The sequence below is a fragment of the Canis lupus genome, chromosome 3 (genome assembly GCF_003254725.2).
Source record: "Canis lupus dingo isolate Sandy chromosome 3, ASM325472v2, whole genome shotgun sequence".
Taxonomy (NCBI): Eukaryota; Metazoa; Chordata; class Mammalia; order Carnivora; family Canidae; genus Canis; species Canis lupus.
In genome coordinates, this window is record NC_064245.1 from 9,592,620 (window position 1) to 9,618,465 (window position 25,846).

Sequence of the window (25,846 nt, forward strand, 5' to 3'; positions counted from 1 at the left end):
CCCTCCTGCAACCTGCGCCCCGCCCCCCGCCTCCCCTTCCCTCCCAGCACCTCCGCTCTGCACGGAAACGAAGCATCTCTCGAGCAAGACCGCGTCTCCAATCTGTCCCCAGAGGCGGCGTCCTCTCCTCTCTGCTGAGGACAGACCGTCTCCGCGCTCGTGCAGAGAGAGCTGCCGCTTCGGCTTCCCGGGAGGGCGACCCGACTTCCTCCTGGCGCGCCGCGATCTCCCCCGGGGTGCGAGGGCTGGTGCGTGCGCGCGCGAGCGAGCGAGCGAGGGCGCGTGTGTGTGCGCGCGTGTGTGTGTGTGTGTGCGCGTGTGTGTGTGTGTGTGTGCACACGCCTGCGAGCTCGCGAGCTTCCTCTCCAGGCGCTGTGCAGGCGTCTCCGAGCAGCCGACAGCAACGCGAGGCGACCGCAGCCTCCGCCCCCTCCAGCTGGCGATTGGCTGGTTTTGCTCATCATTTCCCTGCTAGGAAGAGGGAAGGGCCAGTGACGCCCCCGAAGCCAGCTGCAGAAGCGGCCGCCACCTCCGATGCACAAGGTGTCTCCTCGGAGAAGAGCCCGGAGCCCCGGGGAGGCGGCGCGGAGCGAGCCGGGCAGGGCTGGCGCCACCCGGGCGGGCGAGCGCTGCGCTGCGCTCGGGGACCGGCCGGGGCTCGGCGGCGGAGGACCCCTGCGACCCGCTCCTGACACCCCGGCTCCACGCTCTCCTCCGATTGCACGGACCTCCCCCCACCCCACCACCACCACCACCACCACCACCACCGCGACCGTGTCTCCCCCCAACGGAGCCTTTCTATCGAGAGAAGGTGAGGGAGCTGGGGCCACCAGGACTTTCCCGGGCACCCAAGATGCGCTCCATTAGGAAGAGGTGGACCATCTGCACCATAAGTCTGCTCCTGATCTTTTATAAGACAAAAGAAATAGCGAGAACTGAGGAGCACCAGGAGACGCAACTCATCGGGTAAATGCAAAAAGCTTCATTTCAGGATATGGCAAAACCGGAGCCAGAACAAAAAGTGCAGCCTGTAAATGCAATGGGCGCGTAGACGGTGGAGCGAGGGCTGGGAGAGTCGGCGCGGTCGGCCGCGCTTTGGTGCGTTTAGCGTCAGGGATCCAATCGCAAAGGCTGTGGCCGAGGTGTGCGGCTTCCCCACGCGCGGCCCCAGTACTTCAACTTGCCCTGCGTGGCGGTGGTGACAGCGGCGCTGGCGCCCGGCTCCACACGCCCGGGGACAAGTCGCCGCACAAGTGTCAACCAAGAACGTGCGCCCTTGTCCTTTGAAGCCCTGGGCAGGACTCCGGGGCGCTGTCTCTGTGTGTGTCCCCCCCCCCCCCAGGACAGAGGAGAGGGGGCTGGCTCCCGGGAAGGAAGGCTGAAGTTAAAGCCCGGGACGCAGGAAAAGGGGTCTCTCTGTTGCTTTTTCTCTTCTTTGGGCTTCGGGTAGATCCGCGTGTCGTGTGACTTGGAAACTCCGGGGCCCCCCTGCGATGCTTCCCCATTTGCTCTTCCGTGGGTAAAACGCAGGGGCGTCATGGTTACGCTTTTAGAAACGGTGCTGTAGCTTCACACCGACGGTCTTTCTGCTGTTTCTTCAGTTTGTCTTAAATGAGTTCAGACGCTTCCCCCCCACCCCCCGCCTCCCACCTCCCACCTCCCCCCCCCCCCACCCCAGCAAGTTCTCTAAATGTCGCACTTCCTTCCTTCCCCCTCCCTTCCCCGGGCCCCTGCCGCTTTTGAAGTTTACCCGGGAGGTGGCTGCAACTCTGGTGTCGCGTGCACAGCTTGGAAGCCTTTTGTGAGGACGCGAACCTGGTTGTCAACTCCGTCCGCAAAGTCCCGGGTCGGGAACCGTCCCCGACCCCGGAGGCGTCCGCTCCCGGGGACCGCAGCCTGGCCCGAGCCCTTAGGCGCCCCAACACCCCGGGGCACGGAGATAGAGCCCCGGCCGCCGTGTGTGCGCGTGCGCGCGCGCGTGCAAGGACCGTGCACGCGTGCACACGGACACACAAACTTCACGCACTCCGTGTACTATTGTTGCTCCTCCCCAAGTAACGAGTGTGTTTAAGTGAGCAACGCGGAGGCTCGCGCTTAACCCAACTGGCTGCGTTCCCCCAAAAGGGCTGGCGCGAGGCGCCCCCGCGGGCCCGGGGCGGGAGCGGGGACGCCGAGGAATAGCGCCCGGCCCGGCCCGCCCGCCCGGCAGCGACGAATGCACAAAATTGGTCTATTCTGGAAAAGGAAAAAAAAAAAAAAAGGAGCCGAACTAGATAGAGGAGGTCGTTTACACAGAGTGTGGGTGGGTGCAAAACGCTGCCGAGCTCGAGGGGCGGGAAGGCAGGGCTGGGGGCGCGGGCGGGGGCGCGGGCGGACAAAGGGGTCTCGGGGACGGTGACACAGCGACGGGGGGGAGACGCGGAGGCCGCGCGTGGGGGTCCGGGCTCTTTGTTCCCCTGCGGGCGGGGGCGGGGGGTCCGAACGCCGGCGCGAGCCCAGACAAAGCCGCCCCGCGTCGCCGACTCTGGGGGCGCGGGGGGCGAGGAGCGGGAGTGGGCGGCGTGGGGGGAGGGGGCGCCCCGTCGGGGCCTCCGCGCGCCCCGTGGGCCCCCCCAAGGGAACGACAGACCTGGGACGCCCCACGGTTCCCGGGAGATGTTCCTGCTGTGGCCCTGCGCTGGACGCCCCGGGCGGGGGGGCGGGTCGCGGCGGGGCGGGGGCGTGGACGGGGGCGCGGACCGGGGGCGCGGGGTCGGAGCTCGGCCGGGGGCGCAGGTGGGGCGTGGACGCGGGCGCGGGGGGGGGCGTGGACGGGGGCGCAGGTGGGGCTCGGGGTCGGGGCGGGGCGCAGGGGGCGCAGGGGGAGCGCGGGGTCGGAGCTCGGACAGGGTCGCGGGGTGGGGGGTGTACGGGGGCGCGGGGAGGAGCGCGGACGGGGGCGCAGGTGGGGCGCGGGGTCGGAGCGCGGACGCGGGCGCAGGTGGGGCGCGGGGGCGGGGCGGGGCGGGGGCGGGGCGGGGGCGCGGCGGTTGAGCTGCCCCGCGGGTTTCGGTCGCCCCCTGTTGGGGCCGAGCTGCGGCCGCCTCCCGCTGCCCTGGGAAAGCCGAGGCGGGCGCGGGAGTTGCTGACACGGGGCGCGAGGACCAGGCCCCCTCCTGCACCCCTCCCGCACCCCCTCCTGCCCCCCCCCCCATCACTCCTGCAGCTCCGCGGGTTCGGAGCCGGGACGCGGCGCGTGCAGGCCCCAAGCCCCTGGTCCGAGGGGGTGACTTCCTTGCAACCGCCACGGTCAGACGCCCCCTTGGGGTCTGGGGTCCGGGCCTGATGTCGCCCGCGGGCCCCAGGGCCGGATCCGAGACGGGCGAAGCCAGGGCGCGGCGGTGGCCCCGGGGAGCAGCGAGGCGACAGGCCGGCCCCGACCCGAGAGGGGGCAGGACGGTCAGTGCGGGGCCTGCCACAGGCCTCGTACCTTCCAGAAGACCCTCGTCCCCGAACCCTCGCGCCTGGTTTCCCCGCTTCTTTGCGCCCCTTCCCCGCCCCCACCCCCCGACCCCGGACTGGAGGTGCCACCTAGGGTCAGGGCGGCGTCGCGCCTGCAGCGCCCAGCGCTCGCTGCGCACCCAGGACACCAGCACCCCTCCCTGCCTCCCGTCCCCCCTCCTGTCCCCAGAGGAAACCGTACAAAAAGCACGGTTTTTACCAGGAGTTTCTTGAGACTAGGTCAGGGTCATTGCAACTTCAACCTTCCATGCAAACCTCTTCATTGCCTGGTGTGATTCCCAGTAGATAGTTTCCCTCAAAAGTTTCCCTCAAAAGGCTACAAAGTTGGTTTATTCGTGACTGATACATATATTTTTTTTCGTAATGGGAAAAATGGCCCATGATTCCACTGACTTGGTGTGCTCTCTGGGTATAATTGTGTTAACCGCATAAAAATAAGTGCATGCGCTCATTTCAGAAGAGAATGCATTTGAAAGTGTGGCATCAGCTTTAATATCACACGTATTTGTTTTGATTGCGACTCCTTAAAACTTGCCACACACTGCGCTCCAGTGTGACCGCAAGTGAGCCCAATTTTCTTATCATCTAGAGATTTCCTTTTTAATTTGACTGTGTACTTTAGGTTGTCTGTCTCAATAATTGTCCATTATGAATTCTGAAACTTCTGATAACACTGACAGTGGAGATAGACATTCAGAGTTAGAGTATTACCATTGTCAGCAAAGTGATTTCCAGCTGGTTCCAGGCTAGCACACACTCTTATAAATCAGGAAACCCAGGATCTGTGCTTTGTCTGCTTCATTTGGGGTTCTCCCAGAACCCCTAAGCCATAGGCTAAAGTAGTACATCTCATCTTTATTTTTAGTTGTTTGGCACTTAGGGAAGGAAAACACACAACTGCCTGCTGTTTGCGTTCAGGCTTGGTTCCATGCAAGTTCTTTTCTTTTCTTTTTCTTTTTTTTTTTTTTTTTGAGGGAGTTTTATAATTCCATATTAAGGAGGAAATTTACCCTAGTCCATGGAGAACACATTCATTCCAAAGCCAAGTTGTAAAGAGTTTTCAGTCGGTTTGAAGGCAGGGCTTTGGAGACCGAATCTCAAGAAACAAAACTAATTATATTTGTTATATGCTGCAAAATTAATAGAATAAGTTGTAGCGATGCCTGGCAACTCATATTTCAAAGAGAAAAATGTTTGTAAGAACTAGTAACTAATGATTAGTTTCTGTCAATGCTGTCCCTGGAAGTAGATTTTTTTCTGAGCTCAACATAAGCAGGAATACTTTATACAATATATTGCTTTACGCTGCATTATTTCCCTGATGTGTTCTGTAGTTTTCTCTTTAGGAGGATATGTTGGATCCTCCTGCATGTAGTCCCTATGCAAGAAATGTTTGCAGTGCAGCTGTTTAGTAGTTGTGTTTGATCTGGAAGGAAAAACTAGGAGGGGGTGGTAACATCCTTCATGCCTTGCATTGAAGGAAAAGCCTTGCTAAGACAGAGCCCCACCGAGGTCACTAACGGAAACATCCCTTGGGACCCATTTAACTTTATACAAAGAAACTTGCTCCAGAGACTGGATTGCCCGAAGCCCAGCCTTCTTTTCTTCTTCTTCTTCTTTTTTTTTTTTTTTTTTGAAGCCAAGCCTTCTTACACAGGAATCCCACCTACTTCAAGAGGACCTAGGACTAGCTGTAGCTGTTTTCATTCAAGGTTCTTTCTAGCTGTAGCTGTTTTCATTCAAGGTTCTTTCCAGGAATGAAACTGAATTTTGGTTTGTCACCAGTTCAATGGAAACAGTTCAAAGAGCAGAGTCATGTGGTAGTATTTCACTAATATAAAACTAATTTAAACTTTGAAAGCACTTTTCTTTTTTTTAAGTCGTGGAGGTCTTGAAAAGCCTCCATAGAACTAAGTACAGCAATCGTCTTGCCATGCCAACTGTCCCTTTAGCAACATTGTCAGTGAAAGAGTCTTCCACAGATATTTAAAAATGCCAGCCCATGCATATTTTTACTTCTCCTATGAGAGTTTATTGGTGGTAAAAATAATTGTTTTAATTATGGCAATCTGTGGTTAGGAAAAACTGGTATTAACAAGCCAGTTAACCGGATGAATATAGGGGAAAAAAAGCTCTATCCTTAGAAATGGTGAGAGTTTGTACCCATATTCTTGAAGGCGTATCTTCAAAAGCGTGAAGGTTAGCTTCCCTGTATATCCAGATCCTCATTCATATATACTTATTATCGTTAAACGTGTAATAGAAAAGTTGACTTCTGGGCCACTGAGTAGTAAATTGCACCCTCTGTTTCCTAGCATCTTAAATGACCTCTATAAAATGATTATTATTGGCCACGCGTAGGCATGCAAATGTATCATTTTCATCAGTAGGATAGTTGAAAATATTGATTTTTATAGAGTTCTAAATTTCACAGGGAGTAGTTGCATATGATGCTTTGAGTTGCTTCAAATTGGAACTACATGTTTAAAAAAGAATGCAAACCAAAATACCAAACTATAAGCCTCTAATTACAGAATTCATCTAACAGCTGTTACACAGGCAGTGTTTCCATTGATAGTAGGAGAGGATTGCCTACATAATAAACACAGATTTAGACTTTGTGACTGAGCAAATAGTCATATTACTTTTTAACTATATTTTTGAGATTTTAAAACAGTAAGAGGTAACATGTAAAGAAGTAAATGCAGATACTGACAGGGCTCTCCCAAAAACCGCATCTATTTCTCTGAGTCTGGGTCCACAACTATAAAGTACCAAGAAAATAGTCTGTTGACCAATAAATTGCTTCTGCTGTTATCTGTCCTACAGATAACAAATGCTGTCATAGGTATCTGTCACTGTCATCACTGTGACCAGCACTGCCATGCCATGTATATACTTGCCTGACAATGTTGATTGAGAGGGATAGCACAGTTGATTTTGTGTGTGTGTGATGTAATAGAAAATATGAGTAAAAATGGCTACTGAATGAGTTTTCTTTCTCTCCGTTGCAATCTCTGTCTCCCTGCCACCACCAAGTCTCAGGAAAGTGTCTCACTGTTGAGATGATTTGAGACTCCATGTAATTTTAGAAATTTGCACTTCAACAGTGCTTTATGGGTTACTTTCACATACACACTCCCATTGAGTTCCCCCAACGTCATTGTGTATTAGATAAGGTTTTTGCAAAAAATAAAAAATAAAAAAATAAAAAAAATAAGGTTTTTGCAATTTTCAAGATAAAGCAAGGTCACTGTGGCCTAGAAAGAGAATATTGTCCAAGGACGTATAGGTGAGCAAGTGAAAGAACCACCAACATGCCCAGATCACCAGATATTCCAAAGTCTGCTTACTCCAAAACAAAATCTCTTCCGTCATGTCTATGTGCCTTCTGGGAAAATAAAATTACGATCTTGGGAGTCACAATTATACAGATGCAAGAGAAGTGGCCAAACTTCCTGTCTCTATTGTCTAAACACAACAGGGAGGGAGGATAGAGTTTGAAGACCTTTTTTTGTTTTTTTTTGCTTTAAACACTACAAAGGCCTTTTCTTTATATGAAAAATGCTTTTATTTCAAAAAGAATAAGTGTAAAGATTGTCCTGATTAAGTCGTACTCTCATTTCTTATAATACCTTTCATCAATCTCATACCTCTGCTAATGGGTAGGAAAAGTTGTATCGACAATTTGTCACCAGTAATTTAAATCAAATTATGTATTATGCTACTTAGATAAAATGCTTCTTACTTTCACAGAGCTGGCATTTTTGTTTTGTTTCAGAGATGGTGAACTATGTTTGAGTCGATCCCTTGTCAATAGTTCTGATAAAATCATTCGAAAGGCTGGCTCTTCGATCTTCCAGCACTCTGTAGAAGGTTGGAAAATCAATTCCTCTTTGGTCCTGGAAATAAGGTGAGTTTCTTTAATAAGCCATAATAAATTTCACATCATGTTCTCGAATATGTTGGGCTTGGCAAACTTATATTGAATGCTTGATTTATAGTTTAAATGTGAATACTTTAATAAAAGAGTGAACCAGCTCTACTTGATGTTGATCAATGAAGGATATGAAGCCATAAAACTGAAATGATTATGTAGTCAGAAATTTAAGGATGAACTTGTGGGTTTTGAATATGCTGTCTTTATTCTAATGGAATAAAATATACAACAGAGTACTAACATTTGATAGATTTTTTTTATTCTGTTACTCAGGATGGACATCTATTTTGAGAATTATCTTTAACTTCTTTATTAAGTCTTTATACCTATCTTGTGTCTTTGTGCACTGGATAAAAGTAGAGCTTATTCAACTCCTATTTTGCTGACTATTCTAAATAAATTTCATTTACTCTATGAATGGATATTTCTATGTGAAGTTCCTGTAATAAAAGTCTCGATAAGTATATCCTAACTTGGCAAAAGTCAGAAAATAAGTTTTCTAGAGTACTGGCTTGTTCTCTGTAAGATTTGGGATTTTTACCTGGAACAAGCTCTTGAAATCAAGCTCAGTGCCTACATATATCTATTATATCTTATTTTCTTCTAGTATAATCCTACAACTAGTAAGAAGGTTAGGGCCAGACTTCCCTGAGCATGGAGGAAACAAACACATCGTGTTTCCCCACAACTACATTGCTATATTGGTATGCTTTAAATCAGCATTTTAGGAAATCATACGCTTTTTAAAAGTTTCTGAGAACTATCCTTTACATAATAAAATCATTGCAATTTCATATTGGGAAAATGATAATTATTCAATGATCAGACATTATGGAGCAAGTTTTGTAAGTGGTTCTGAGGGTAAGCCATTGATCTGTTTGTCTGGGTCTCTACCTTACTGACTTCTTGGGTCATACCTACATGTAATGTAGATCATGAGGAACTTAAAGGAAGAAATCTACTGACACTCATCTTTAGAGGATGTGGAGCAGTTCATAAAATGCATTGTGGCAAAGACACTCCCCACATGTTGAAATACACTTGAAAGATTGAAAGATTTTTTAAAAGATGGGTGCCAGGGAAATGCAGGAATCATTTGTTTGAAGCTTTGGAATTGGCTGGAATGGGAAACAGGAATCAAACCATGGCAATATCAAATGGTATATACTTGGCTGCTTTTAGTTATGGAAATTTTGTGTCTTTGTAGACAGAGTATAAGATTGAGGAGATGAGTCTGATGACAGAGTTTCTAAATTGGGATCTTCCGGGTAGAATACGGTCAGCAAGTAAGATTTATTTCAACTGGATAAATGAGAACCCTTAAAATCAATATTAAACTTAGGAGATTCTATATAAAAGTACAGGTTTTCATATAGTCTTGAGAAACTGAAAATTTTGATAACTCTAGACCCGTATGTCCCCTGAGAACTAGTTGGCCGAGGCCAACTGTAGCCATGATCTCTCCAGCTTAACATGTTTACAGCTGGGGTTCCCTTCTTTCTTTTTCTTTTTCTTTTTCTTTCTTTCTTTCTTTCTTTCTTTCTTTCTTTCTTTCTTTCTTTCTTTTTTTTTTTTTAAGATTTTATTTATTCATGAGAGTCACAGAAAGAGAGGCAGAGACACAGGCAGAGGCAGAAGCAGGCTCTCTGCAGAAAACCCGATGTGGGACTCCATCCCTGAACCCCAGGATCACTCCCTGAGTCAAAAGCAGATGCTCAACCACCGATCCACCCAGCCATCCCATCTCCCTTCTTTCTTGATACATATCGAATATCTTCCTTACTGTCTCACTACCCTACCCTACATACACATTTGAATTTAGAAACCCTAAAAGAGATAATTATTAGGTAAAAGCTACAGAATGTAGGGAGTACACGAGGTCATAAATACAGGTATAGCTTAGTTTAGAACAGAATAAGGATTCATATATCTTGGAAAGAGAGAATTATGGGTGATATAAAAAGGAAATATTTGATAAAATCATTCGAAAGGATGATAAGGATGTCTCAAAAGGAACTTTCAAAATGAAAGATTTGGCAAGAAGGGAGCCAATTTAGGTAAGGCTATACAGATCAGGTAAAGGAAAGTAATGGAAGACAGTAAAGTAAAATAAGAAATTGTAATAAATTAATTGATAGATCTAAATATGCCAAATAACGTATCAGATAAAGTCTAATAAGTAATTAACAATAATCTAATTAATATATATGGCCATGCCTTCCTAGTATCCATACAAAAATGACACTACAGCGGTACATTTTGCTACTTTTAAGATATGCAAGCTAAGGGTATTAAACATAAATTGAGCCAAGCAATTCATTATTGCAATTTGACAAATTGATGAAGATTGCATTCCTATCTGTGAAGGTGATCTGTTTTGAATTATAACAGATGAGAATATGTATGAAATGTTAATAGTCTTTTCATATGATTCTCCTTAACAGATAAAGAAGCAAACAATAAAACATTGAGCAAATATTGAATAATACATACAAAGTTGTCACTTCCTTACGAGGAAATGATAACTTGTAAAACCATTATTGTACAACATGCAAACAATTCATAAAAATTATAATTGCCTATAGCATTAGTAACTAGTAAGTATTAATCAATTTGACACCTGTAATAAAAAATTTAGAATATGAAAATGTCTGATTGTTAGCTTAGCTTTTGTTTTTCTAAAGTCATACCGGAAGCTACCCATAAACTAATTTAGATCATTATCTCTATTTCTTCCCCACATCTATAACATTTATGAAGAACCACATTACTTGGTCTCTGTGAGGGGGTATGGGCATATTTTACAAGTGTTTTTAAAATCCTACTTTGAAGTTTTGATTAAGATATTACAACTAATCATTTTTGATCTTCCATGATTAAACCATGGTTACAAATCTTTCTCATTTAAAAAATCTCATTAAACTTATAATGCTCTTGTGACATTCCTAATAAATTATTTATCTATTTGCATTAACATGTGAAGCAGTCACTGATGATAAGTTGTTTTTCCCTACATTTATAGAAATGATTTTTTTTCTTATTGCTAATTTTTTCAGCCTTATGTATACTCTGATGCTTTCATAAGCACATCAAGAATTGATTCATATATGCTCATCAAACAACCGTACCTCGGGATCCCTGGGTGGCGCAGCGGTTTAGCGCCTGCCTTTGGCCCAGGGTGCGATCCTGGAGACCCAGGATCGAATCCCACGTCGGGCTCCCAGTGCACAGAGCCTGCTTCTCCCTCTGCCTGTGTCTCTGCCTCTCTCTCTCTCTCTGTGACTATCATAAATAAATAAAAAATTATAAAAAAAAAACAAAAAAAAACAACAACTGTACCTCTGGGGAGTTTTCTGAGAGAGATCGTACCACCTACATTGTGCATTGAAAATTCATCAAGATTTAGGAGAGTTTATACATCCCACAGCTAACTTCACAATTATAATGATTACCTTGGTTAAGGACTAGATTTTATTGGTAGTAGTTTGTTATTGTAAGCTAAGAAATGACACATTTAAGATCCATCAGATGTTTGTGAGTAAATCTATAAACATGGTACTGAGAGAGTATTTGATCATGTCCAGTGCTTATGACTGGACCTATTTTTACATCTTTAGGTTGTTTCTTTTCTTTTTTCCCCCCTTATTCTTCATATGTTGAATAGAAATCTAAAGAATTACAATACCGGGATCCCTGGGTGGCGCAGCGGTTTGGTGCCTGCCTTTGGCCCAGGGCGCGATCCTGGAGACCCCGGATCGGATCCCACGTCGGGCTCCCGGTGCATGGAGCCTGCTTCTCCCTCTGCCTGTGTCTCTGCCTCTCTGTCTCTCTCTGTGTGACTATCATGAATGAATAAAATCTTAAAAAAAATAAAAAAATAAAAAAAAATAAAGAATTACAATACCAAATGTAGATGCATAGAGAAATATGAGCTCAGCTATTCCTCAAGACACATCCTAATTAGAAAGAATATTTTCAAGCTGGTATCCTCACAGGTTAAGGTTTTTAAACAGATCAAATCTGCAGGTTAACTAAACATAACTGCAAATTTAAATATATTTACCTATCAAAAAGAATTTGCTGTTGCATGCATTGATTTACTTTAGAGAAAGTTCCATCTACAATTCTTCTCTTTACTTTGTTCACTAAGTAGCCAGGGGAGCACATCTTGGGTCACATAGCTTGTTAGTGGCAGAGTCACTAGCTGCAAAACTAGGTCTATCTAGCTAATAAAAGCTCTTATTTTGAAACACATTTCTTGGGCTCTCTTCTATTTATTTTTTTAAAGATTTATTTATTTATTTATTTATTTATTTATTTATTTATGTATTCATTCATTCATTCATTCATTCATTCATTCATGAGAGATACAGAGAGAGGGGCAGAGATACAGGGAGAGGGAGAAGCAGGCTCCTCACTGGGAGCCCGATGCGGGACTCGATCCCAGGACCCCGGATCACAACCTGAGCCAAAGGCAGACACTCAACCACTGAGCCACCCAGGTGCCCCTCTTGTACTCTATTTTAATACTAAAAATGCGGCCTTTCTGGAGTACACACAGTGGAGATTTTTTTTGTCTTTGTTTTGCTCCAACGTATATTATTCATCCAATATTACTAACTGCTGGACCAAATAATCAAATGGCCATCTGAAGTGTAAATTAAACTAAAAAAATGCTTTTCTCCAAGCATTTTGAGACCATTTTGCCTTTTCATTTAGCTGCGTAGGATTTTTCTTTGATACTAGAACATCTTCCTATAACAGCTGGGACCCTAAGCTCAGAAGCCCTAACAAGCTACAGGTTATGTTCTCTCCGTGCTTTGAAGAACGTTGCCTTGCGAAAATAATCTTTGAGACAAAAAAATCGTGTGTTCTCTCTGCTTTTTGGTAGGCATAATGAAACACTCAGCACTTCTTAAACCTTTTTAAATGTCTTTTTAGTGAGCCACGTTCGTAACAATTGAATTGATTCGGTGGTTTTTATCTAAAGTCAAAAGTTTGCAAAAACTGATTCCTAATATATGTAACATAACCTAATTTGCCTCTCAACTTGGGACGCATTCCAGCTGTAAGATTTGTCCTTAACAATACTCGCTGATGGAGTCAACGGTGTCATTTAGATGAAATTTTAGTTGCCACAGCACGTATGCTTGCTGTTGACAAGAAACCTACAGAGAAGAAAGAGTGGCACCTGGTGATAGGTTAGCTATATTTAACATTTCACAAGTGAAAACAATGTTTAGTAAATTAATTCTCTGGAACTCTGCAGCTGCTATTTCAAGTGATGTGTGATGTTGAAAGGGAAGTTCTAGTTGAAAATTCAGTTGAAAAGTTTCTGTATAGAATCTATTCCTGTCAGTTTAACAGTCTCAGCCTTTCAGTTTAAACCAGCATTGCTTAACAAAAAATAATCTTTATGACTAAGATTTTTAGCCTCACTGATAGTGAAACATTTTCAGGTTCTTTCAGTCCTGTTTATCATTAAAACAGTTGGCTGAATTTAGGTTTTTGCTTATTAATAGGGTTTCAAAAGTTACTTGATGCCCACAGAATGACAGTTAAAGACCTGGAAGGGATCTTTTTTGTTGTTGTTCTGTTCAGTCACACACAGAAAACACAACCTCTTGCTTTACATATCTGCTAATGACTTAGCCACATTTCTGGAAAACTAGTATTGAGACAGCCTACATATTAAACTTTAGCTTTTGTTGAATCATGTTCCTTTAGAGGCCAGAAGTTAAACTGAATTTCCCCTCTAACTCTCCATTCTCAAATAATTTTGCTTAACCTGCTCTTTTCATTTATGTCAGTTATCTGAGCAAAAGCATGTAGTTCTCCTTGGTGATACTGAAAATGTGGTTCAGTTCAGTGTAAGAGTTTTTCATGCTTCCAGTGACATTTAGTTAATCACATTTAAGCACTGGTTTCCTTTTTTTTTTCATATATTTACAGTCTGAATAACAACTAAGCAAATTCACAGAACTCTTATAGTCCATTATATCTATAATCTAAAAAATGCCTGGAGGCGCCTGGGTGGCTCAGTTGGTTAAGCGTCCGCCTTCGGTTCAGGTCATGATCCTGGAGCCCCTTGTATCGAGCCCCCCAATGGGCTCTGCGCCCAGCAAAGAAGTCTGCTTGTCCCTCTCCTTCTATGCCCCCCTCCACACTTATGTGCATTCTCTCTCTCTCTCTCTCTCAAATAACTAAGAATCTTAAAAAAAAAAAAAAATAGAAAATGCCTATAACTTGCTAGGGAGAAAAAAAAACCCTAACCTTTCCCTACTGTTTCCAAAAAATAAAATATTATGCATTAAAGCCACAATATTGTTCACTAATAGTAATTATTTTCAGTGTTTCTTGAATTCTACACCAGGAATCTTAGATCAGATTATTTCTCATGTAAGCCCTAAGATGGAAACTAAAAGTTTAATTCAATGTAAGAAAAAGAACATACCAGAGACACTTAAGGTTTCCTTTCCTCCTTCTTTCAGTTAAAAAAAAAAAAAAAAAAAAAAAGTAAGTATTGCTGGGACGCCTGGGTGGCTCAGCAGTTGGGTGTCTGCCTTTGGCCCAGGGCATGATCCTGGTGGGGTGACCGAGTCCCACATGGGGCTCCCTGCATGGGGCCTGCTTCTCCCTCTGCCTGTGTCTCTGCCTCTGTCTGTGTGTGTCTCATGAATAAATAAATAAAATCCTTTTTAAAAAAAGCAACTACTACTCTAACAGGATAAAAAATTGTTGAGCCTATAAAACAGTATTGAAAGAACACATATTGTAGAATTACCTGTGTTCAATAATCATGTCTTTTATCTCAAGAGCTAGACAACATGGTACCTTTTGAAATTTTATTGAACTCTTTTTCTTAATATTTTATTTATTTGAGAGAGAAGAGCACAGTAGAGCAGGAGCAGGGGAAGAGAGAGAGGGAGAAGCAGGGAGCCCAACGCAGGGCTCCATTCCAGGACCCTGTGGTCATGACCTGAGCTGAAGCAGGTGCTTAATGGACTGAACCACAGAGGTGCCCCTGAAATTTCGCTAGCCTCTGTCCACTTTTTTTAATATCAATTTTTCCTAAGAGTCAACAAATTAAGGACGTCCTGTTATACTCAGGAATGTAAAAGACCTATGTCTGAAATATTTTGCTGCTAAGTTTCTATAACACAGCAGAGGTGCCGTTAGTGGAAAGTCCCTTGTGCTGTCACTTGACCAGCATGTTAAGAGTTAACATTTTTTGTGAATAAAGGGATTTTCGCTTTTAGATTTCCAAGTTAAAGAGTCTTCTTTCAAATCTGAATCTCTGGTTTATTCATTTCATCCTGGCAAACATTTCACTACTTGTGAGGTATATCTTCAGAGATCTACAACAACGCCTTTAACTGTGTTCAAAGGAAAATGACAATACCAGCTAGTTTGGCATTTTGACCACATCCGTGCAGTTTTTATTTTAAAGTCAGTCTTGTCATTTTCACAGGAAATAAGAATTTTTTTTTTGAAATACAGATGTCAGGCATCACTAAATTTTTCCCCAAACAAATGGTAGTTAATAAGTATATACAAAAAGGTTCTATGGATTGCTGTTCTTGGTACTAATTAACTTTTGTGAAGAATTATGTGTGCTCGACATAAGGAAAGACTTCTCAATTTTCTGCAATTCATACCTGATAATTGCTGATGTCACTGGCAATTGTCTTCATATATTATCTGTACTTTGTTAAGATGAACTGTTATGGTGCCTGATAGCATTTCTGTTAATTTTTAGATTTCATTTGTAGGGCATTTATATAGGTTTTCCTATATAAATTTCACTTATGACCCTGATATTCTGATTGAAGGAAAAAATTCAAAAAATATTTTCTTTTCCAAAGAGTTAATGGACATAACCTTTGTGTATCAAACCTGGCCAAACTTTTCAGTCAACTGATTTTCCTCCTTTTTTTTTTTTTTTAAAGATTTTATTTAATTTTGAGAGACATAGAGGCAGAGACACAGGCAGAGGGAGAAGCAGGCTCAATGCAGGGAGCCTGACATGGGACTCGACCCCTGGTCTCTAAGATCACGCTCTGGGCTGAAGGCGGTGCTAAACCGCTGAGCCACCCGCGCTGCTCCCTACAAATACTTCTTAACTGCTCCAAGAGCAACAGGCTTATTAGATATAGGCTATGAGTCCCAAATTATTGCAGTTTCATCAGGTGCTTGGCTGTATCATGCCAAAGTCACTAGCTTTCCAGCCAGCTGGATCTTTATTTTCACTTTTCATCATCTAACTTAGCATATACATACTTGTTTATACAGCATCCCACATCTGTTATCAGTTTCTTTATTATGTATGAGATAGGCTAAGCTTCTATATAAAAAAAATGGTTAATACCTAAAATACAGTGGATCAAAGTAGTTGGAAGTTTATTTCTCTCTTGTATAGCCATGCACATGATCCACTCATATAGCATGCACATGATCCACTCATATCATATGATCAAGCACAGCTGCACTTAGGTTTGTAAACTTGGGAGATTTTCTAGCTGAGGATTCATGTGCCTGAGTAAAACTTAGAAGATTCAAATACTAAAAGGAAGATGGGAAGAAAGAACACTAAGGAATAATTAACTATCTCTGCTATACAGTGTGTCCTATCTATCTATTTTTTCCTCTAACATACCCATTTTTCTTCCTGGATTCTTGAGCTTCAAAGGAAACTTTCATATAGTATACTTTTAACTCTTCCTCAAAGAATTATAATATACACAGAATTTGGATGAATGCATACAAATTCATTGGGAACTTCTATATTATCATTTTAATATAGTTAAGTGAGGTATGATTCCAATCCATTTTAAGTTATTTCTGTTTACCTTAACTAGATGAAATTAAATCAAACAAAATGACTATAGAGAATTAATTAGAGCTAAAGAATATCTAGTTATGCAAAGTCAAGCCATGGCATTTTCATGTTATTTAATAAACTAATTTTTCTTATTTTTTCCTTCAAGTTTTTATTTAAATTCTAGTAAGTAAACATATGGTGTAATATTGGTTTCAGGAGTAGAATTTAGGGATTCATCACTTATATATAACACCCAGTGCTCATCCCAACAAGTGCTCTCCTTAATACCCATCACCCACTTAGCTCATTCCCCCCCTGCACACCTCCCCTCCAGGAACTCTCAATTTGTACTCTTCAGTTGAGTCTCTTTTGGGTTTGCTTCCCTCTTTTTATCCCCCTTCGCCTACATTCATTTGTTTCGTTTATTAAATTCCACATATGAGTGAAATCGAAATCGTATGGTATTTGTTCTTCACTGACTTTGCTTAGCATAATATACTCTAGCTCCATCCACATTGTTGCAAAAGGCAAGGTTCCATTCTTTTTGATTACTGAGTAATATTCCATTATATATATATATATAGATATAGATATGTGTGTGTGTGTGTACATGTGTGTGTATCACATTTTCTTTATCCATTCATCAGTTGATGGACTTTTGGGTTCTTCTCATGCTTTGACTACTGCTGACAGTGCTACTATAAACTTTGGGGTGTATGTACCCCTTCAAATCAGTATTTTTGTATCCTTTGGGTAAATACCTAGTAGTATAATTGCTGGGTTGTAGAGTAGTTCTATTTTTAACTTTTTAAGGAATCCTAATACTCTTTTCCACAGTGGCTGCATCAGGATAACCTAAATTGTATCTTCTTTCACTCTATAAATAGATGTGCATACTATACTTATTTACCAAATCATTGAGAAGCTATATGCAAGTGATTTTTTTAAGAACAAATTCAATGTCAATAGAATCTACTTAGTTGGTTGGTTTGATTACCACCTGACAATTTAAAATTAGTAATGTACCAATTTATATTTTGTCACATATCCCTTTGTATGTGATATCTCCAGTTCTTAGATATTAATGGAAAACTTTGTATTTCAATACAGGAAGAACATTCTTCGTTTCCTAGATGCGGAAAGAGATGTCTCAGTGGTCAAGAGCAGTTTTAAGCCTGGCGATGTCATACACTATGTGCTAGACAGGCGCCGGACACTAAATATTTCTCAGGATCTTCACAGCCTCCTACCTGAAGTTTCACCAATGAAAAATCGCAGATTTAAGACCTGTGCAGTTGTTGGAAATTCTGGCATTCTACTCGATAGTGAATGTGGAAAGGAGATTGACAGTCACAATTTTGTAATAAGGTGAGCTTTCTTCTGTTCCTAAAGATTATAATTTCTTCAGAGATGTTTTACTGAGGTGTATAAAGCTGTTAGAAATATGTTAAGTCTAATATTAATGTTAGGGATTATTGAAAGCTCAAAAATATTTATGATATGTTTTTCTGTGTAGTATCCAAATTTATGTTTATCCTGGGATATAAAATTAAAAATATTTTATCATTGAAAGATAAGATAATCTTAAAAACCTCAACTCTTATTGAATTGATTGGACTTGGGGGTGGGGAACAACTCTTTCAACATGTAGTTATACAAACAAAATTGTGTCCAAAGGAGGTAAAAATATTTAATAAGAGAATGACAATGAAAGTGGAGGTAATGAGTTCCCATCATTGAAGTTGGTGTGAAGATCAACCAAGGCTTCTAGAATTCCTGAAGAGACTAAAAATCAGAGGTCAAGAAAAATAAAGAAGAAAAGATTTCACAGTGGAAGTGGAAATTGTTGCAACATAAAGAAGGCAAGTTTCACGTTTGATTAATACAGGATCTCCATGTGACTGTGACTCCTCATTCTTACGTCCCTCTAAGCTTCAGCCCTGGGATCTAGATAACATTAGGTTCAGCTCCACTTCTGACTCTGAAATTAAGACTGTAGTCTTTAACATTTCTGTCAGTTCACATAATTATCACTCCTTTCTTTTAGTGAGAACAATTAACATCTAGTATTTTAGCAACTTTGAAGTCTATAGTAAGTATTGTTCACCATAATCTAATGTTGTACATTATATCTCCAGAACTTTATTATCTACCTGTTGCAAGTAGCTCTCTGGTGTTTGAGCATTTGCAAATGGCAGGGTGTTTTGAGGAATAGAACTTCAAGAGGTTATTTATACTTTTCTAAGCTATGATTGTTTTAAAAACTTATTTAACAAGAACAAAATAATGACCAGCTCTTTAAGTTTGTAACTGTATTATGGAGTTACCAACGAGTACAAAAACTGAGGCTAATTGTCTTAATGAAGGCATAAAAATCATCATCATAATTATTTTTGCTTTCTTTTCCTCCTATTTTTTACTAGCTTCCAAAAATAGAAGTTGGAATATTATAAACTAAATTATATACTAGAGAAATGTTTCTGATCTTAGGTTAGGATAAAGTTTCTGATTTTATGAAGAAAATTTTAGCATGAGTCCAGGATTGGGTTTCTGATTTTACTAAGAAACCTTTAGCAAGAGTCCACTTATGATTAGAAGCAAATCATCTCTCCAGGAAAATAATCTTGGTTGTATTATGGCGATGTGGGGAGTTCGTTCCTTTGAGTCTCATGGATACAGTCATTTTCAATGACATGTCATTATACTAAACTTCAGTCCTTCCTAAAACTCTTGTCTTTCTCATAGAGTTTTGCCTCATCATCTATGTGCCAAATACCTTTCCCTTCCTCAAGAATGTTTGGCCTTTCATTATTGTACACGGGTCTCTTAACGCTAGAACGCAGTAAAGGCCTTTTTCTTTAAAATTCATGCAGAATGTCTTTCCTTGAAATAGTTTCCCATCCATATCAAACTGTTTCAAGTTGTTACAAATTTTAGTGACAGTCCTTAGAATCTTTCGGATTTCTCACCTTCCTAGAGATGTACTGCATGTGTATCTACATATCTAAAGGTAGTTTGGGTTATTTGTTTGCTTGTATGGCCTGTGTTCCCAGCTTGTTTGTTTGTTTCCCACTTCTCCTGTTAGTAAGTTTGTTAAGAGAGAGATAAATTATGCCTCGTCTGCTTGCAGAAGGTACTGATTAGTTCATGACCCCTCAAGGGTCAGGTTCTTCCAGATATTACATTCAACTTGACCTCTAACTTAATAAACCAAGCATTATTTTTAGATAAAATCTTCATTTGACATGTTAAGCTTCATCTTTAGTTTTTTCAAAAGGACTTTATAGAAATAAAATACTATCAGTTTTGTTTAATGACGTACATTATTATAGTACTGTTTAATGACAGTACATTATTATATGCCAAGAAATATCTCTTGTTCCAAGCAGTTGTCCGATTGGATAAAGAGGGCATATGTGGCATTATTGTCCTGTGAAGTATAATTTTGGAGAATGCTAATACTCTACAGAAATATTTAAAAATTAGCCTATGAAAAGTGCCCATCTCTTTGCACATATAATGGTAGCTATTCATAAATACACATACACACACACACACACACACATTGTCATGCATTTCCTCTCCTAAAAGAGATACTCTTTTAGTGACAATTTGTATCATCAATTAATCAATTAAATTAAATGCTAGTTTCAGTGGGAATTACACAAAATAAAATCCCCGGTCAATATGATGTTTAAAGTAAAAAAAAAAAAGAAAAAAAAAGAAAAATAAGTTAAAGCCTAGTTTAATTTTCTAATGACTGACTAAATAGGGAATTGATCTGTACAATCTTTGTGTGTGCCTGTGTGTGTATTCTTAAATAACAAGGAAATGTACTTAAATAACAGATTCCACATATAAGTGGTATCATATGGTATTTGCGTTTCTCTGTCTGACTTATTTCATTTAGCATAATACCCTCAAGCTCAATCCACGCTGTCACAAATGGCAGGAATATTGTATTAATATTATTCATTAGACCTACTTCTTCAGATATAGGCATTTGAATTCTCTGAATCTGCTACCTTGAAACCAGAGGAAACTATGACTTCCTTTTATGTGCTTCTGTATCCATAGAGTTGGCACAGGCCAGGATCTATATACAAAAGAATGTTCTATGGGATGTATAATTTTATTTCCAATATTCTCTTTTCCTGCCTGAAATAAGCTTTCCTCTTCAAATAAAATCCATATCTGTGGCATTTTTAAGTAAAGAGAAATACAGTTTTAGGCCTAATTAATCAAAAGACATCCCAAATACTCAGTTGGCCACTGTTATACTTCTAACATCATTTTTAATGATGTATGTAGACCAAAAAGGAAAAATATATGTGATTTTAAAATTGTGAAACATTCTTCTCCACCAGTATTTATAGAACCAGGAAATTCAGAGGCCTCCACAAATAACTCTCTAAAATTCTTCTCCCGTCCAGGTGCTGCATTAACTACAATTCTACCCATTGAAACACATTTGTTTGGTAATATTCTTATTGTCATTTAAAATGAAAATTCGTTAAAAGGGAAACATTAAATTATTTTCTCAAAAATACTAGTAACTTACTACATTAGTTTATTCATACAACAAACCTTTATGAGTGCCAACCATGGGCCAGTCATAGTGCAGCATAATTACAGAATGATAATCTTTACATTCCTTCTTGCAGGAGGCCTGTCTGTGTGGGGTCAGGAATAATCACTGAAATGAGAAGTCTCTAAAGACACATGGTAAATTTAAAATACTCGTCCGTGGCCAACTCTAATACTTCAAATTATGCAGAATGATACAAAATATGTCAGAGAGTATAAGGTATGCTTACTGTACTGAAAGAGACTGTTCAAACTCAGAATTGTACATGAAGTCTTTGAAATATTCCAGAAGTTCTCTAGATAAGTAACTAATTTTTAGATATCATAAAAAATACATTATAAGAAGATATCATAGAGCATTACAAGGTATTAGTATAGAGCCATGAACTGACAGCCTGACATACTCTAACCAGAAAATACCAAACAGCTACATATACCTTATAGAATTAGCTAAGCCATCAATAGACTCAGTTCCTTGACAAAGTGAGGAACACAAGTTACTCTAAAGAGTATGGTGACTTCTACGCAGTTGTATTGTAGGAAAGTTGGACCCGCTTTTAGACTTTGCTTACAATCTGTGGGATAGTCTGAATAGAACTTTCTGAGCCAAACTTAATTTCAATAGCTCTTTTTAATATCACAAGAGGGAGAATAATGATATCACTAGAATCTTCATCATTAAGTTAAAAAATGATAAGCATTAGATAAATTATCCTATTGATATTAATTCCTATACTTCATATTTGGGAAGCCTGACATATGCTAACTAAATATTGGAGAGAGAGAACCAATGCTACGTAGGAAAAGCATCACCCAGTAGAGCGTTCAAGTATCCAAGTAGAGTGCATTGTAGATGATAATGGATGAAGTGGTGTGCCTTTCTGTGCTTTAGTTCTCTGATTTTTAGACAGATTATCGTATAAACTATTTCCTTTACCTAAACCATTAAAATTTACCTTACTCACAGAGCCCACAGAGTGATGGGATTGCCTCTACAAAATCTCTGACCTGTTTAGTTTAGTCATGTCCTCCACACATACATATCTAAAAGTATGCTGTAAAATTTCAAGAATTTAGAGTTTAGAAGACAGTATGTATCATTTATATATCATCATTATAGACAAAGGAAAATAGGTTTAGAAAGCTACTTTTAGGCAATCTGTTTAAAAGTATCTTTTAAATCTTTTTTTTAAACTTTGTGAGTTGTAAAATTCTTATAACAGTGTATATCTTATATTAAAGTATACAGCTATTTAGCAGTGAAAATTGTTTTGGATTTTGGAAAACAATATTTAAAGTGCTTTTAAATTTTCTTGAAGTTATTTCTCAAGTTTTTTAGGTGATTTACTCCCATATAAATTTACAACACAGTATGTTCTAACATTTGTGCTGTCTATACTGAAAAATTTTATGAGCTTAGCAAGAGTGGTTTTCTAATGCCAGAAAAATTCGGGTATTTCTTAATATTGATACTGAGAGTTGGTGGAGAACCAACCCTCATTCCATCCTCCCTAGTCTCCTCCTCGCGCCTTGGTGTCCGGAAGTGATTATGTGTTCTTTCCTTGTTCTGGGTTATCTGGGGATTGCGGAAAATGTTAGGCAACCCATCCCTGCTGGTTTTTCATAAAAGAGAGACTATGTCCAGTCTGATGAAAATAAATATGGTCCTGCTCTGCACTACCTTTGACATTAGGTGTAAACCTCTGAGGGAGGAGTTAATTAAGTTTCCACAGTAATTTTTTTGACCATCACATACTGCTCCTCACTGTGCTTAAACAAAGATCATCACGGGTATGACTTATGTGATTCCAGACTAGTTGGAACCTCAAATTTAATTTTGTTCTTTTATTCCTTTCTTTGTATCTTGCTTTATACTGTCCCCATCTTCCCTCCAGCCTAGATCGGTTGCTTCTATTTGCTTGGTTTCTCCTTTCTTAATCATCATTTTTAGTTCCTGCCATGCTTGACCAACTCCCTCCTAATTTCCTCTTGGTTCATTTTTTTTTTTTTATAAAACTAGCATTGAGGGATCAATTAAAATTATCTGTCTATCTACATACCTATATTTATATATGTATTTGTGTAAGTACATCCTTGCTACTCAAATTGTAGTTCTGAACTGCCAGTGCTGCATCACTTGGAAGCTTGTTAGAAATCCAGAATCTCGGGGCACCGGGTGGCTCAGTTGGTTAAGTATCTGCCTTTGGCTCAGGTCCTACGATGGAGCCCTACATTACGGGGGGGTGGGGGGGGGGTTCCTGCTCAGCGGGGAGCCTGCTTTTCCCTCTCCCTGCCCCCCCCCACTTGTGCTCTCTCTCTCGCTGTCTCTCTCAAATAAATAAAATCTTAAAAAAAAAAGAAAGAAAGAAAGAAAGAAAGAAAGAAAGAAAGAAAGAAAGAAAGAAAGAAAGAAATACAGAATCCCAGCATCCCAAATGCAGAATGTGCATTTGATCACAGTGTTCAGGTGATTTTTATGTACATTAAGGTTGGAGATATTTTGGACATCTCAGTATACATGGACACCAAGCTCTAGGCAAGCTGAAACTCCCAATATATTTAATTTATTTAGCCTGTATCTTCAGGATCTAGCACCAGATTGATATGTTGAGATATATATTGTTTATTTATGGAATAAAATAATTAATGTAGGGCTTAAGAAAAATATGGTTTGTGTTCATGTATTATTGTCTTAGAGTTTATACAACACTGAATTGCAAAGTTAAAATGTAAGAGGAATCATATGTAAGTAAAGGTTGTTTAAACCCTTACAATTAAAAAGAAAATACAGAAATATTAAAGAGTAGGATAGTGAAATGCCCTAAATACTGGGGGTCAAAAAGCTGGATTCCTGAGAAGCTTAATATTGGACAAACATCTAAACATCATTATTTCCACTGTCCAGTGATGATAATAATATAGACCTATTATTTTAAAATGTTTTTCTAAGTATCAGATGGGAAATATAGTAATGAAATGCATAAACTGTAAGCTTAATGATGAATGATACTGAAGCACATTTTATTTAATTTAAATGTTGTAGGTGAGAATTAAGTTTGTCGCTGCATTTCCGAATTGCCATTGACTTGAAGTATAAATTCTCATTGTCTGATATAAACAAGATATACTTTCCCCAAAGTTATCAAATATGTATACAGTTGACACCAAATAAGGAATATATGGAATGCAAAGACAGGAACACTTCTCAGATAGGAGTATGTATAAAATCTGAGTATATAATATTAGAAGTAATTATAGTGAAGATATGTATTTCTTCAGGAAACTGAAGCAATGAGATAAAAATGTTTTACTTTATAATGATCTAGCTTCTTAAAATAAGGGAGTATGTTTCAAAAAAGAAAAAGATGGAGGAATTGACTTCCCTCGACTGATAGAAAACATTTTTATAACTCAATCAATTCTTGATTCTCCCCTAGTTGGTAATTTATGGCAGACTTTAAATCATCCTCTTGACCTTCAATGAATGCTAACTCTTATAGCAAAATAGACTCTGGGAAAGAAAAAAAATATTTCTGCTTCTCTGAGTGTTGATGAAAATAGCCTTAATTCTTTCCATTCCACTCTCACAGAGAATATGTTTGTCATTAACACAATTGTGTTAATGACAGTTAAGTTTCTGGTAGTGAGCCAGTTCCAAAGCATTAGAAAAATATTTAAAAATTAATTTTTATTAAAATAGCCACTTTATATTTTAGGGACAGTTCCATTGTGTATGCAATATTTGCTCCACTTAATCTCTACTATATTTTTACTTGATATTTTATTCATATTTTGGATTTAGGAATTTTATAGCTAATATAAAACTTATTATCTTTGTGATGTCTATGGATTTTAATAATAAAATTTATGTTCTAGGCAGAAATAAAAATCCCAATTTTATCATAATTATTTATGATTTTTTTTTAATTTAGCTTAAAACCAAATATGGACCTCATCATGGATTGTGATCTGAAGTGAAGCTATAACCTTTTTCTCAACCATATAATTCCTTGGATAAAAAGATTTTATCTAAAAGAGATGATTTTTTTTAATGGAAATGACAGTGATTAACAATTTCAAATTTTAGAACATTATCTTAAAATGCTTTTTCCATTTTCTAAAAATGTGTTATTTTAAACAGATATAATTTCACATCAATCTAGCAAAGGTTTTTAAAACTCTTAATATTAAGTGCAAAGTTGTGTTAACATTGGCACTCCTGTGAAATGCTTTCAAAAATGTAGATTGATACTATTCCAAAAATCTGGTAGATAATGTTTACCAAACCGTACAAATAGCATATTCCTTTAGTCACTATTTTGGTTCTAGAAATCTAGTCAAACATGAACAATTGCTTGTGTATCAAGTCATTTTATAATGCATGACAAAAAAAAAAAAAACATAAGTAAATCATGGCACATCTGCATGGTTTGTCATTCAACCAGCAGAAAAGAGGAATCTAAGGCAAAGAAACCAGTAAGCATAAAGACAAATACTTTCCACATAGAGTTTAGGACCACTCTACTATTAGGTTCATAATAAAAAACAATGTGGAAGGATAAATGTCAAGGTATATTGGAATTACATGATGAAGGATCATTACACCCTGCTAAGGACTTCCGTAGCATCCTGTAGTCCAAGTAAGTCCCTTAGAGTTTGTTGGTTTCTTTGTTCTCATTGAGGTTTTATTGTTCTTGCAACCAGAAGGGGAATATACTTAGAGATAGAGAAGCATAAGCACATTAAGAGATAAAAGGACTGTGATAATAAATTATTTTAAAAAGAGGAAGAACACTCAATGAGGGAGATACTAGAGGAGACAAAATGTGATGAAATCCGATTCATTGGACAGAGTAAGATGATAAACCATGCTTAGGTGATATGATTCATATTAACATAAAATGTTGTGGAGATTATCATTTCCTGAGGTCACTTGAGCATTAGCAAATGGATAGTTGAGCAGTTCTTCTGCAGATTTTCAAAATATGGCTTTAATT

The 25,846-nt window shown here is 39.9% G+C and overlaps 1 protein-coding gene across 1 annotated transcript in view; it reads left to right on the plus strand.

Moving 5' to 3' along the window:
* Positions 1–519: 519 nt before the first annotated feature.
* Positions 520–25,846, plus strand: part of ST8SIA4 (ST8 alpha-N-acetyl-neuraminide alpha-2,8-sialyltransferase 4) — a 93,223-nt gene continuing 67,896 nt past the window's right edge. Inside the window, 4 exon segments of the mRNA XM_025437168.3 lie at positions 520–651; positions 653–966; positions 7,283–7,414; positions 17,373–17,630. Of these exon segments, the coding sequence (XP_025292953.1) occupies positions 535–651; positions 653–966; positions 7,283–7,414; positions 17,373–17,630 (821 nt within the window). The 5' untranslated portion in view covers positions 520–534.